The sequence below is a fragment of the Bombina bombina genome, chromosome 5, assembly GCF_027579735.1.
Source record: "Bombina bombina isolate aBomBom1 chromosome 5, aBomBom1.pri, whole genome shotgun sequence".
NCBI classification, from domain to species: domain Eukaryota; kingdom Metazoa; phylum Chordata; class Amphibia; order Anura; family Bombinatoridae; genus Bombina; species Bombina bombina.
In genome coordinates, this window is record NC_069503.1 from 384,258,821 (window position 1) to 384,272,665 (window position 13,845).

Here is a 13,845-nt window from a genome sequence, read left to right on the forward strand (position 1 = left end):
ATATGTTTGACATTTTTACTTGGTGCCAGTTTACTTCTAAGTGTTGGTGCTCTAGTATATACAATTTTTGGATATTCACCCAAAAGGGTCTTTAAAACAGGGTCTCTCCTAATGATATGCCAATGTTTATTAATGGCCTTCTGTATTTGTATATAATTGGAATTGTATTGTGTTATAAACAATGGTTCTGAAGAGTAATTTTCGTCTTTGTTTTTCGTTGGTTTCTCTTTACTTAACAGTTTCTCCCTATCTAAATCTCTAACTTTGTTTAAACAATTATCTAAGAGGTCAGGAGGATAACCTTTTTCAGTAAATCTTTCGTATATTATACGGCTTTGTTCTTCAAAAGAGTTTGAATCTGAACAGTTACGCTTAATTCTTTCAAACTGACTATACGGTATATTGGATAGCCATTTTTTATGATGGTTACTTGTGTAATCTAAATAACTGTTACTGTCGACTTTTTTAAAAAATGTTTTAGAACTGAGATTGCCGTCTGTGTCCCAACTTAAGGTCAAATCTAGGAAGTCTATCGTTTCTGAGTTAATGTTAGCCGTGAAAGTTAGACCCATGTTGTTATTGTTCATAGATTCTGTAAATGTATGTGCTGATGTTTGGTCACCCTTCCAGATGAAAATTAGATCATCTATATAGCGGCCATAGTGCACCAGACTCGCCCCTGCTGAGGAGTTGTAAATATAGAGTTCCTCAAAAATGCCCATAAAAAGATTGGCAAAGCTAGGGGCGAATCTGGTGCCCATGGCCGTCCCCTTAATCTGTAAATAATAAGCATCTTGATAAATAAAATAATTGTGTTTGAGAATAAACTCAATACATTCCAAAATAAAATCCCTCTGTGTTTTTGGCATATATAGATCACGATTTAAGAAAACAGATATTGCTTGGAGGCCCAGTTGGTGTGCTATGTTTGAATATAATGCACTGACATCACATGTGACCCATATGAGGTCACCTGTATTTCTGATGTTCTTAATTTTGTTTAATAGGTCTGTCCCATCTTTAATGTATGAGGGCAAACCCAAAACATATTTCTGCAAAATAATATCAACATAATAGGACAGATTGTAAGTGAGATTATCAATGCCAGCAATAATAGGGCGACCTGGCGGATGGGTTAAACTTTTGTGAATTTTGGGTAAGTGGTAATAATGAGCTACGCTTGGGTTACTAACTTTCAGAAAACTGGATTCATCTTTATTTAGAATGTTGTTTGTCACTCCTTTATTGATTAGAGATTGATAGAGTGTGAGAAACTGTGCAGTCGGATTATATGATAGAACTTTATAGTATTCAATGTATTTTAAAATCCTATCTGCCTCCTTTAGATATTCTGTAAGGTCCTGAATAATGATCCCTTCCCCCTTGTCGGCATCCCGAATGATAATGTTAGGATTGTTAGCAAGAGATTGTATAGCTAAATTGTGGCTCTGTCTTTTGTAAAAACTCTTCTTGGAGTTTTTCTTTTTGATTTTTTCAAAGTCTTCCAGAACTAAGTTCTGGAAGACCTCTATTTAATGGTTATGCCCTGGAGGGGAGAAGGAGGATTTTGTCTTAACATTGGTATGTATTATGCCCTCATACAGATGTGTTGTGAAATTGTCGACAGTACTGTATATGGTGGGAGTTCTATTTCTATCGTCCATGCTATCTGTAAGAATGCATATTGTGTATTTTTCTTCTGGATTATGTTTTTTCATATTCTTTTAAGCAAAATATTTTTGGAGGGCTAGTTTTCTAGTAAAACGATTAAGATCAACAAATAAATTAAAATTGTTGTGTGGGTTTGGTGGACAGAAGGAAAGACCCTGTTTCAAAACTCTCTTCTCATTAATGGTAAGGTTGTGGGATGACGGATTGAATATGCCCTTATCTAGTTTTTGTAATTCTTTTTTCTGGGTGGTAAGGCCTCGACCTCTTGACCCTCTTGGTCTGTGTGAAATGGTCTTTTTTTGTTGTAGTTTTGTTCGTCTGGGGGATTTTTTCCTGATTTTGGAGCATTCCCTAAAAAAGGAGATGTACCCGCCATATTAGAATTATTTCTGGCATGTCTTTCTGGGAAAACATTATCATCAGATGTAGAAGCTAGAGGAGAGAACCTATTATTGTGTTGGAAATTGTTAAAAGGAGTTTTTTGGTGTTCTTGATCTCTAGTTTTGTTCCTAAATGGGCTATTTGTTCTAAAATCAGGTCTATATGATCTCTGTTCTCGGCCTCTAGGGTTATTCGAATCTCGTTCCCTCTGATTATATCCATAAAATCTGGGGGTTTCATAATTTCTATTATAACTATCTCTTCTATGGTGTTGGTCGAACTGATTGAAATTATCTCGTCTGTAATGTTGGTCATATTGATTGAAATTCTCAGGTCTAGATTGTCTATTCCAAGAGTCATATCTGTTATGTTCGTGTCTATTGTAATAAGATTGCCTGTTCCATGGTTCTTGTCTGGTTTGGTAATATTGCTGATGATGATATGGTTGTTGGTGAAACCTATTTGATGGATATGAATTAGTATATTCTTGTTGTCTAGATTGTCTGAAATTAGAATGATGTATTGGTCTGTGTTTTGAAAAATTGGTACCTTGTTTAGTATCATTGTCATGGGATGGTTGTATCTCTCTGTCCCCTGATGCATTTTCTAATATCTCTGGATTTTCTTCTACAATTGCCTGTGTTGGTCTATTATAGGTGTAAACTTGATTCTTTAGATAATCATTATTATCTCTCTCTAATTTCTTATTTTTGGATAGGACTAAATCCTCTTGGAATTTGTCAGTACGTTCGTACATTCTCTTTAGAAGTCTTTCATAGTCTGGGTTCTCTAAATATTTAATTAGATCTGCTTGAATTTTATCAATATTCTCACTACATTTGTCTGATAAAAGGCGTCTGTGTTCGATCAAGATTTTTATTAGATCGAAAGCACAATCATCTAAAATCTTATACCATTTCTCAAGACGTTCGGTGTCTTCCTTAAAGGAACAGTGTTTCAGGACACGCAAACCTCTAGGTATCTGTTTAATTTCTAAATATTTTTCTAAGGTAGTAAGGTCCCACCAATGTCGGTGTTCTTTAAGGATTTCATCCTCCAAAGTATGGAAGAGATCCTTCATAGGAGTAACTATATTGGGATCTGATTCCATCGCATTGGAGCATGATTGTCCCATTAGATTAAAAGTGGATCTTTTCTTATTTCTTTCCTCTTTAGATTGCATATTAATTAACTAAATGGAACTTTAGAAAAATAAAGTGATTCAGAGAACTTAAATATTACACTAGTGGTGATATGTCAGAGAAAATATTAATAGTGATGATGGATATGATATGCCTATTAGTATATATGGAGATCTATCTAATTATATATCTTTTCACTCTTCGAAACTTTTTCAAAATTTGCTGTGTCCTATGAAAACATACATACAAAACAGTGTGTATATATAAGAAAATAATATGGCGTCCTGTGAAAAAATAATAGTATTGTTTTCCAAAATATATGTTACTTGAAATAATAAATATTAGTAAATAATAATTGATCAAAAAATCTTTGGGAAGGCGGCACTGCTATAATTGATCTAAGAGCAGCAAGATATAATACCAGATATAAAAAAATGGTAATAGCAGGCGCCAAAAGCCCGGAGGTAGTGCACTCAATGTGATTGGTTAGTCCTCCTGAGATATTAAAAGGTGCTTTTGCAAACGTATATAAAACCCATGAGAATATACTTATGGGTGTGAAAAAGTGTTTGTTTGAAAAAGTGTGTAAGAGGTGCTAAAAAATCTAAATGCAATATTGAATTAGATTACAATTTTGTGAAGTGTATCTGTAAACCTTTAAGTGTATTACCGTGAATAAGGTTGTTGGATCAGTGATGATTATCCTGTAACTGAAACAACTAAGGTGATACAAAATATGCAATATAGTCAACTGAAGCCACTAAAGTGATACAAAATATGCAATGTGACCAATATATAAAATGTGACCAATATAATAAAATATAATGAAATATAAAATATAAAAAGCTTATCGTGATATAAGTCCCAGGAGTGGTGCTGGAAGTGGGTGGCTGAAAACGTCAATATTCAAAAAAATATATATAGGTTGTGAAGATCTTTATCATCTCAATCGAAATGTTCAAAACAAAAGAGTTCGTAGTGCAGTCGGCAGCTGGTCTTGTAGATGTCTGATCAAGACCCAGTATCTAAAAATGATGCAAGAAAAGACAGCGCCTCATTGTGCAAGTAGGTTTTGTGGGTAAAATCACAGTGGAAGTGAAGACAAGTGAAAATATACTCACAAGGATACTGGCACCCTTATTGAAAGTGGTGCGAATAGGCAGACTGACGTTTTAACAGCAGTCAGTACGCTGTACCAGGTAAACGTCCGAGATCCTGAACGAACAGCTGTGGGCTCTCCTCCACAGATCAAGTCCGAATCTTCTATTGTTATGCTGTGGAAAATAACAGCGTGCAGCTGCTCTCCAGGTATAATCCACACTGGTAGCCGATCGTCAGAAAGCCGTCCTCGGCAAAGCCACACTCGGTGGGAAAATCTGCTGATAATGGGGAAACTTGGCAGGCAAGGGTAAAAAAGCCAAAAGAATACAAGGCTTGATATATAAAAAAGAATAAAAACACTTTATTTGAAGTGAGCTTTTAACGCGTTTCTCGGCCGCAAGCTCCTGGCCGTTTCATCAGAAAAGGTGTATAATACAAATGGTATGGAAGCACATTTAAAAAGCCTGCCAAGAAAATAGATTGGTCAATATCCAACCAATCACAAGCTAAATGATAGGAAACAGAAGTTCATGCAAATAAACAGAGTACAAAGTCAATGCAAACAGTATATATAATACAATACATGAAATACAATACAAATTGTATCTAATATCTGAATAGTTGTTACAAATCATGTTTAGACCCTAAGTTACAATGTATTTATCCTAAGAGATGGTTTTTTTTTAAAAACGCCGTAGAGAATAGTATTTGACCTTAGATTATAATATATTTGTCTTGAGGATTAGATTTTTATAACACACCCTAGAAAATACACAAAGTTTTGTGAGATTTATTCTAGCAATTGGAATGTAAATAATAATAAAAATAAGAATAAAAATAAAAACTAAAAGATAAGAAAAAGTGATGGGGATCTTCTTATATATATATATTTTTTTCTCGAAAAAAAATATAATAAAATAAATTAAATTGACAAAATAAAAACGAGGTATGTGTGTTCTCATCTTGTGTTAAGAAAACTAATTTATGTATAAATACATATGCCTCATGAAGAGGCTATTTTGGTCTATCCTATATAATAGAATCAGTATGGAGAGGAAGTAATCTGTCCAAAGAATCTCTTTATAATGCATCAGGGGAACAGGCATATATTATTTAATCGATACCGTATTAGATGCTTGGGTGCATCAAAAAAATCTAGATGTTATTCAAAATATTTTTTGTACAGTGCTGTTATGTAACAAAGTGAGTGTGTGTCTGGATCTGACTATGACTCACTCAATTGATGGGATACAATTGGTGAGTGGACATAAAACTATGTGTAAGATTCATTCTAATAGATATTGACCTGAATGATAGACAATATGAACATAAAATAATGTAATAAATGAGAGAGGGGGAGAGAAAAAAAAAATGGAAGAGAATTTCTAACTAAAAGCAGCTAAATCCAGATTCGAATTGAGGCCCAATGGATGTAAGGTTTTCAATTTATGGATCCAAAAAGTTTTACGGATCCTTAGCTGAATAATTCTGTTATAATCTGTGGATGGTGGAATGTAATCAATAGGGTAAAATTTAAAGATGTCAGGGTTTCCTTTATGTTTATTTAGGCAGTGTTTGGGAATGCTATGTTTGATCTTTTTTTTATGGCAATTCTTACAATTACGCCAGTGCTCTCCCCAGCGTACTTTGGCCTTCCTAGAGGTACGACCTACGTACTGGATCCCACAGCAGCACTCCAAAACATATACTATATAGGTAGAGTTGCAATTCATAAATCTATTGATGTCAAAAACTTCACCACTAACATAGGATTGGAATGACTTTTTCCCAGAGGTTATGGCTTTGCATGTATTGCACTTCTTTTGACCACATTTATATACCCCTATCCTTTCAAAAAAAGAAGAAAAGGGAGAGGTTTTTTGCTGCTTAATCGTGGGTTGAGACTTGCATAGAATATGCTTAGTCGTAGGTTGAGAGTTAGATAGAATATGTTTGACCTTTTTACTTGGTGCCAGTTTACTTCTAAGTGTTGGTGCTCTAGTATATACAATTTTTGGATATTCACCCAAAAGGGTCTTTAAAACAGGGTCTCTCCTAATGATATGCCAATGTTTATTAATGGCCTTCTGTATTTGTATATAATTGGAATTGTATTGTGTTATAAACAATGGTTCTGAAGAGTAATTTTCGTCTTTGTTTTTCGTTGGTTTCTCTTTACTTAACAGTTTCTCCCTATCTAAATCTCTAACTTTGTTTAAACAATTATCTAAGAGGTCAGGAGGATAACCTTTTTCAGTAAATCTTTCGTATATTATACGGCTTTGTTCTTCAAAAGAGTTTGAATCTGAACAGTTACGCTTAATTCTTTCAAACTGACTATACGGTATATTGGATAGCCATTTTTTATGATGGTTACTTGTGTAATCTAAATAACTGTTACTGTCGACTTTTTTAAAAAATGTTTTAGAACTGAGATTGCCGTCTGTGTCCCAACTTAAGGTCAAATCTAGGAAGTCTATCGTTTCTGAGTTAATGTTAGCCGTGAAAGTTAGACCCATGTTGTTATTGTTCATAGATTCTGTAAATGTATGTGCTGATGTTTGGTCGCCCTTCCAGATGAAAATCAGATCATCTATATAGCGGCCATAGTGCACCAGACTCGCCCCTGCTGAGGAGTTGTAAATATAGAGTTCCTCAAAAATGCCTATAAAAAGATTGGCAAAGCTAGGGGCGAATCTGGTGCCCATGGCCGTCCCCTTAATCTGTAAATAATAAGCATCTTGATAAATAAAATAATTGTGTTTGAGAATAAACTCAATACATTCCAAAATAAAATCCCTCTGTGTTTTTGGCATATATAGATCACGATTTAAGAAAACAGATATTGCTTGGAGGCCCAGTTGGTGTGCTATGTTTGAATATAATGCACTGACATCACATGTGATCCATATGAGGTCACCTGTATTTCTGATGTTCTTAATTTTGTTTAATAGGTCTGTCCCATCTTTAATGTATGAGGGCAAACCCAAAACATATTTCTGCAAAATAATATCAACATAATAGGACAGATTGTAAGTGAGATTATCAATGCCAGCAATAATAGGGCGACCTGGCGGATGGGTTAAACTTTTGTGAATTTTGGGTAAGTGGTAATAATGAGCTACGCTTGGGTTACTAACTTTCAGAAAACTGGATTCATCTTTATTTAGAATGTTGTTTGTCACTCCTTTATTGATTAGAGATTGATAGAGTGTGAGAAACTGTGCAGTCGGATTATATGATAGAACTTTATAGTATTCAATGTCTTTTAAAATCCTATCTGCCTCTTTTAGATATTCTGTAAGGTCCTGAATAATGATCCCTCCCCCCTTGTCGGCATCCCGAATGATAATGTTAGGATTTTTAGCAAGAGATTGTATAGCTAATTTGTGGCTCTGTCTTTTGTAAAAACTCTTCTTGGAGTTTTTCTTTTTGATTTTTTCAAAGTCTTCCAGAACTAAGTTCTGGAAGACCTCTATGTAATGGTTATGCCCTGGAGGGGAGAAGGAGGATTTTGTCTTAACATTGGTATGTATTATGCCCTCATACAGATGTGTTGTGAAATTGTCGACAGTACTGTATATGGTGGGAGTTCTATTTCTATCGTCCATGCTATCTGTAAGAATGCATATTGTGTATTTTTCTTCTGGATTATGTTTTTTCATATTCTTTTAAGCAAAATATTTTTGGAGGGCTAGTTTTCTAGTAAAACGATTAAGATCAACAAATAAATTAAAATTGTTGTGTGGGTTTGGTGGACAGAAGGAAAGACCCTGTTTCAAAACTCTCTTCTCATTAATGGTAAGGTTGTGGGATGACAGATTGAATATGCCCTTATCTAGTTTTTGTAATTCTTTTTTCTGGGTGGTAAGGCCTCGACCTCTTGACCCTCTTGGTCTGTGTGAAATGGTCTTTTTTTGTTGTAGTTTTGTTCGTCTGGGGGATTTTTTCCTGATTTTGGAGCATTCCCTAAAAAAGGAGATGTACCCGCCATATTAGAATTATTTCTGGCATGTCTTTCTGGGAAAACATTATCATCAGATGTAGAAGCTAGTGGAGAGAACCTGTTATTGTGTTGGAAATTGTTAAAAGGAGTTTTTTGGTGTTCTTGATCTCTAGTTTTGTTCCTAAATGGGCTATTTGTTCTAAAATCAGGTCTATATGATCTCTGTTCTCGGCCTCTAGGGTTATTCGAATCTCGTTCCCTCTGATTATATCCATAAAATCTGGGGGTTTCATAATTTCTATTATAACTATCTCTTCTATGGTGTTGGTCGAACTGATTGAAATTATCTCGTCTGTAATGTTGGTCATATTGATTGAAATTGTCAGGTCTAGATTGTCTATTCCAAGAGTCATATCTGTTATGTTCGTGTCTATTGTAATAAGATTGCCTGTTCCATGGTTCTTGTCTGGTTTGGTAATATTGCTGATGATGATATGGTTGTTGGTGAAACCTATTTGATGGATATGAATTAGTATATTCTTGTTGTCTAGATTGTCTGAAATTAGAACGATGTATTGGTCTGTGTTTTGAAAAATTGGTACCTTGTTTAGTATCATTGTCATGGGATGGTTGTATCTCTCTGTCCCCTGATGCATTTTCTAATATCTCTGGATTTTCTTCTACAATTGCCTGTGTTGGTCTATTATAGGTGTAAACTTGATTATTTAGATAATCATTATTATCTCTCTCTAATTTCTTATTTTTGGATAGGACTAAATCCTCTTGGAATTTGTCAGTACGTTCGTACATTCTCTTTAGAAGTCTTTCATAGTCTGGGTTCTCTAAATATTTAATTAGATCTGCTTGAATTTTATCAATATTCTCACTACATTTGTCTGATAAAAGGCGTCTGTGTTCGATCAAGATTTTTATTAGATCGAAAGCACAATCATCTAAAATCTTATACCATTTCTCAAGACGTTCGGTGTCTTCCTTAAAGGAACAGTGTTTCAGGACACGCAAACCTCTAGGTATCTGTTTAATTTCTAAATATTTTTCTAAGGTAGTAAGGTCCCACCAATGTCGGTGTTCTTTAAGGATTTCATCCTCCAAAGTATGGAAGAGATCCTTCATAGGAGTAACTATATTGGGATCTGATTCCATCGCATTGGAGCATGATTGTCCCATTAGATTAAAAGTGGATCTTTTCTTATTGCTTTCCTCTTTAGATTGCATATTAATTAACTAAATGGAACTTTAGAAAAATAAAGTGATTCAGAGAACTTTAAATATTACACTAGTGGTGATATGTCAGAGAAAATATTAATAGTGATGATGGATAGCACACCAACTGGGCCTCCAAGCAATATCTGTTTTCTTAAATCGTGATCTATATATGCCAAAAACACAGAGGGATTTTATTTTGGAATGTATTGAGTTTATTCTCAAACACAATTATTTTATTTATCAAGATGCTTATTATTTACAGATTAAGGGGACGGCCATGGGCACCAGATTCGCCCCTAGCTTTGCCAATCTTTTTATGGGCATTTTTGAGGAACTCTATATTTACAACTCCTCAGCAGGGGCGAGTCTGGTGCACTATGGCCGCTATATAGATGATCTGATTTTCATCTGGAAGGGCGACCAAACATCAGCACATACATTTACAGAATCTATGAACAATAAAAACATGGGTCTAACTTTCACGGCTAACATTAACTCAGAAACAATAGACTTCCTAGATTTGACCTTAAGTTGGGACACAGACGGCAATCTCAGTTCTAAAACATTTTTTAAAAAAGTCGACAGTAACAGTTATTTAGATTACACAAGTAACCATCATAAAAATGGCTATCCAATATACCGTATAGTCAGTTTGAAAGAATTAAGCGTAACTGTTCAGATTCAAACTCTTTTGAAGAACAAAGCCGTATAATATACGAAAGATTTACTGAAAAAGGTTATACTCCTGACCTCTTAGATAATTGTTAAACAAAGTTAGAGATTTAGATAGGGAGAAACTGTTAAGTAAAGAGAAACCAACCAAAAACAAAGACGAAAATTATTCTTCAGAACCATTGTTTATAACACAATACAATTCCAATTATATACAAATACAGAAGGCCATTAATAAACATTGGCTTATCATTAGGAGAGACCCTGTTTTAAAGACCCTTTTGGGTGAATATCCAAAAATTGTATATACTAGAGCACCAACACTTAGAAGTAAACTGGCACCAAGTAAAAAGGTCAAACATATTCTATCTAACTCTCAACCTATGACTAAGCATATTCTATGCAAGTCTCAACCCACGATTAAGCAGCAAAAAACCTCTCCCTTTTCTTCTTTTTTTGAAAGGATAGGGGTATATAAATGTGGTCAAAAGAAGTGCAATACATGCAAAGCCATAACCTCTGGGAAAAAGTCATTCCAATCCTATGTTAGTGGTGAAGTTTTTGACATCAATAGATTTATGAATTGCAACTCTTCCTATATAGTATATGTTTTGGAGTGCTGCTGTGGGATCCAGTACGTAGGTCGTACCTCTAGGAAGGCCAAAGTACGCTGGGGAGAGCACTGGCGTAATTGTAAGAATTGCCATAAAAAAAAGATCAAACATAGTATTGCCGAACACTGCCTAAATAAACATAAAGGAAACCCTGACATCTTTAAATTTTACCCTATTGATTACATTCCACCATCCACAGATTATAACAGAATTATTCAGCTAAGGATCCGTGAAACTTTTTGGATCCATAAATTGAAAACCTTACATCCATTGGGCCTCAATTCGAATCTGGATTTAGCTGCTTTTAGTTAGAAATTCTCTTCCATTTTTTTTTTCTCTCCCCCTCTCTCATTTATTACATTATTTTATGTTCATATTGTCTATCATTCAGGTCAATATCTATTAGAATGAATCTTACACATAGTTGTATGTCCACTCACCAATTGTATCCCATCAATCCCATGAACTTCTGTTTCCTATCATTTAGCTTGTGATTGGTTGGATATTGACCAATCTATTTTCTTGGCATACTTTTTAAATGTGCTTCCATACCATTTGTATTATACACCTTTTCTGATGAAACGGCCAGGAGCTTGCGGCTGAGAAACGCGTTAAAAGCTCACTTCAAATAAAGTGTTTTTATTCTTTTTTATATATCAAGCCTTGTATTCTTTTGGCTTTTTTACCCTTGCCTGCCAAGTTTCCCCATTATCAGCAGATTTTCCCACCGAGTGTGGCTTTGCCGAGGACGGCTTTCTGACGATCGGCTACCAGTGTGGATTATACCTGGAGAGCAGCTGCACGCTGTTATTTTCCACAGCATAACAATAGAAGATTCGGACTTGATCTGTGGAGGAGAGCCCACAGCTGTTCGTTCAGGATCTCGGACGTTTACCTGGTACAGCGTACTGACTGCTGTTAAAACGTCAGTCCGCCTATTCGCATCACTTTCAATAAGGGTGCCAGTATCCTTGTGAGTATATTTTCACTTGTCTTCACTTCCACTGTGATTTTACCCACGAAACCTACTTGCACAATGAGGCGCTGTCTTTTCTTGCATCATTTTTAGATACTGGGTCCTGATCAGACATCTACAAGACCAGCTGCCGACTGCACTACGAACTCTTTTGTTTTGAACATTTCGATTGAGATGATAAAGATCTTCACAACCTATATATATTTTTTTGAATATTGATGTTTTCAGCCACCCACTTCCAGCACCACTCCTGGGACTTATATCACGATAAGCTTTTTATATTTTATATTGAATTATATTTTATTATATTGGTCACATTTTATATATTGGTCACATTGCATATTTTGTATCACTTTAGTGGCTTCAGTTGACTATATTGCATATTTTGTATCACCTTAGTTGTTTCAGTTACAGGATAATCATTACTGATCCAACAACCTTATTCACGGTAATACACTTAAAGGTTTACAGATACACTTCACAAAATTGTAATCTAATTCAATATTGCATTTAGATTTTTTAGCACCTCTTACACACTTTTTCACACCCATAAGTATATTCTCATGGGTTTTATATACGTTTGCAAAAGCACTTTTTAATATCTCAGGAGGACTAACCAATCACATTGAGTGCACTACCTCCGGGCTTTTGGCGCCTGCTATTACCATTTTTTTATATCTGGTATTATATCTTGCTGCACTTTTAACTCATAATACAAGTGCAAAAAGCTTACTTCTAGCACAGTTAATGCTTGAGCTGGATCGTTAATTAGCGCTCCAAGTGTAATCCGCCCCTTAGTGTTAAAGTCACTTTAATTATGTGAAGTCAATGCATACATTACAATAGTGCTCATAAAAATAGTAATTTACAAATAGTATGAAATGAATAACTGAAATATTGAAATAAAATATGTAGTAAAAATTATTGTATTGTTTAATCAAATGAAAAATCATAACAGAATTGTTCAGTAAAAATCATATTTTATTGAAAAAATAAAATTTGTATTGAAATTTAAGATATAAATCATAATACAACTACACTGCACATGCAAAAATATTGTGAAATTTATATTTATAATGAAACATTTAAAGAGTATTGTTATTCTTATTGTAAAATTAATTTCCCTGTCATTGGGCTGAAAAGGGACGTTCCATTTAGAAGTAGCTGGAATTTCTCTGCTAGGTCTGGTGTATTCACTAAACATTTCTTCCTTCATTACTTTCTACGGGATACATCTCACAACTCACAGGAACAGCACCTTTTCCATAGATAATACCCTGAGGGTAGCCCCTGCGAATGTAGGCGGGGATTTCCATGTTCCATCTGTCTAAGTTTGATCATCAAATCCTTTGCCTTTTTTTTTTAACCTAAGCATTCATAATGGTGTCTTTATATATTTTAACAGACGTATTATTGCTATTGTATTGTATAAATTATTTGGGGCATCTCAATTTTATAGAAACAATTTAACTTTGTAATATATATATAAAAAGTAAAATATTTTCAGCAAATACCTAAACAATATATTTATTTTTTTGGTTTTGTTTTGTTTTTTTGTGTACAGATCTATAACTGTAAAACTTAACTTGAATAGGTTGATGCATTTAACACCTGCACAACAAAGCACCATATGACTTGTCAGTTTAATTCTATGTAGGTCATCAATGGTTATGTAGGTGAGCGTAGGAGGCTACAAGCTATAATCTAATCTTTGTCTATCCACCTGTTCAGGCATCAAAAGACTTTGTTTAGATACAAAATAGCAAACATCTAAAGGTAATTTGTAAGTAATATGGTTCAAATGTTTTGCTATCAAAATGTATATGTTTTGATCTTTCATAACCTTGGTTGAATTGTGGATTTGCGTAGGATGCTTTCTTCATATAGTGCCTGATTGCCATGATTTTTTTTTATGATTATGTTTCCACTCCCACAAGTAGGCCGTTTTGGCAAGCCACATATGTACCATTTTAGAAATATTCTTCATAGAAAAAAAATATGCAAATCAGAGAATAACATACCGCAGATTGTAGATAAACATCTTAATTTTACAATGTAAAAAATTGCCTTGTTCAAACAAAATATACAAGATGTTATTTTAAAGCAATAGCTTCA

General features: G+C 34.4%; 1 protein-coding gene across 1 annotated transcript; it reads right to left on the bottom strand.

Annotated features, from left to right (window-relative positions):
• Positions 1-1,891: 1,891 nt before the first annotated feature.
• Positions 1,892-3,163, bottom strand: LOC128661485 (component of gems protein 1-like). Its single transcript, XM_053715734.1, has one exon. It carries the CDS (start codon positions 3,161-3,163, stop codon positions 1,892-1,894), a length of 1,272 nt encoding a protein of 423 aa, XP_053571709.1.
• Between the last annotated feature and the right edge of the window lie 10,682 nt (positions 3,164-13,845).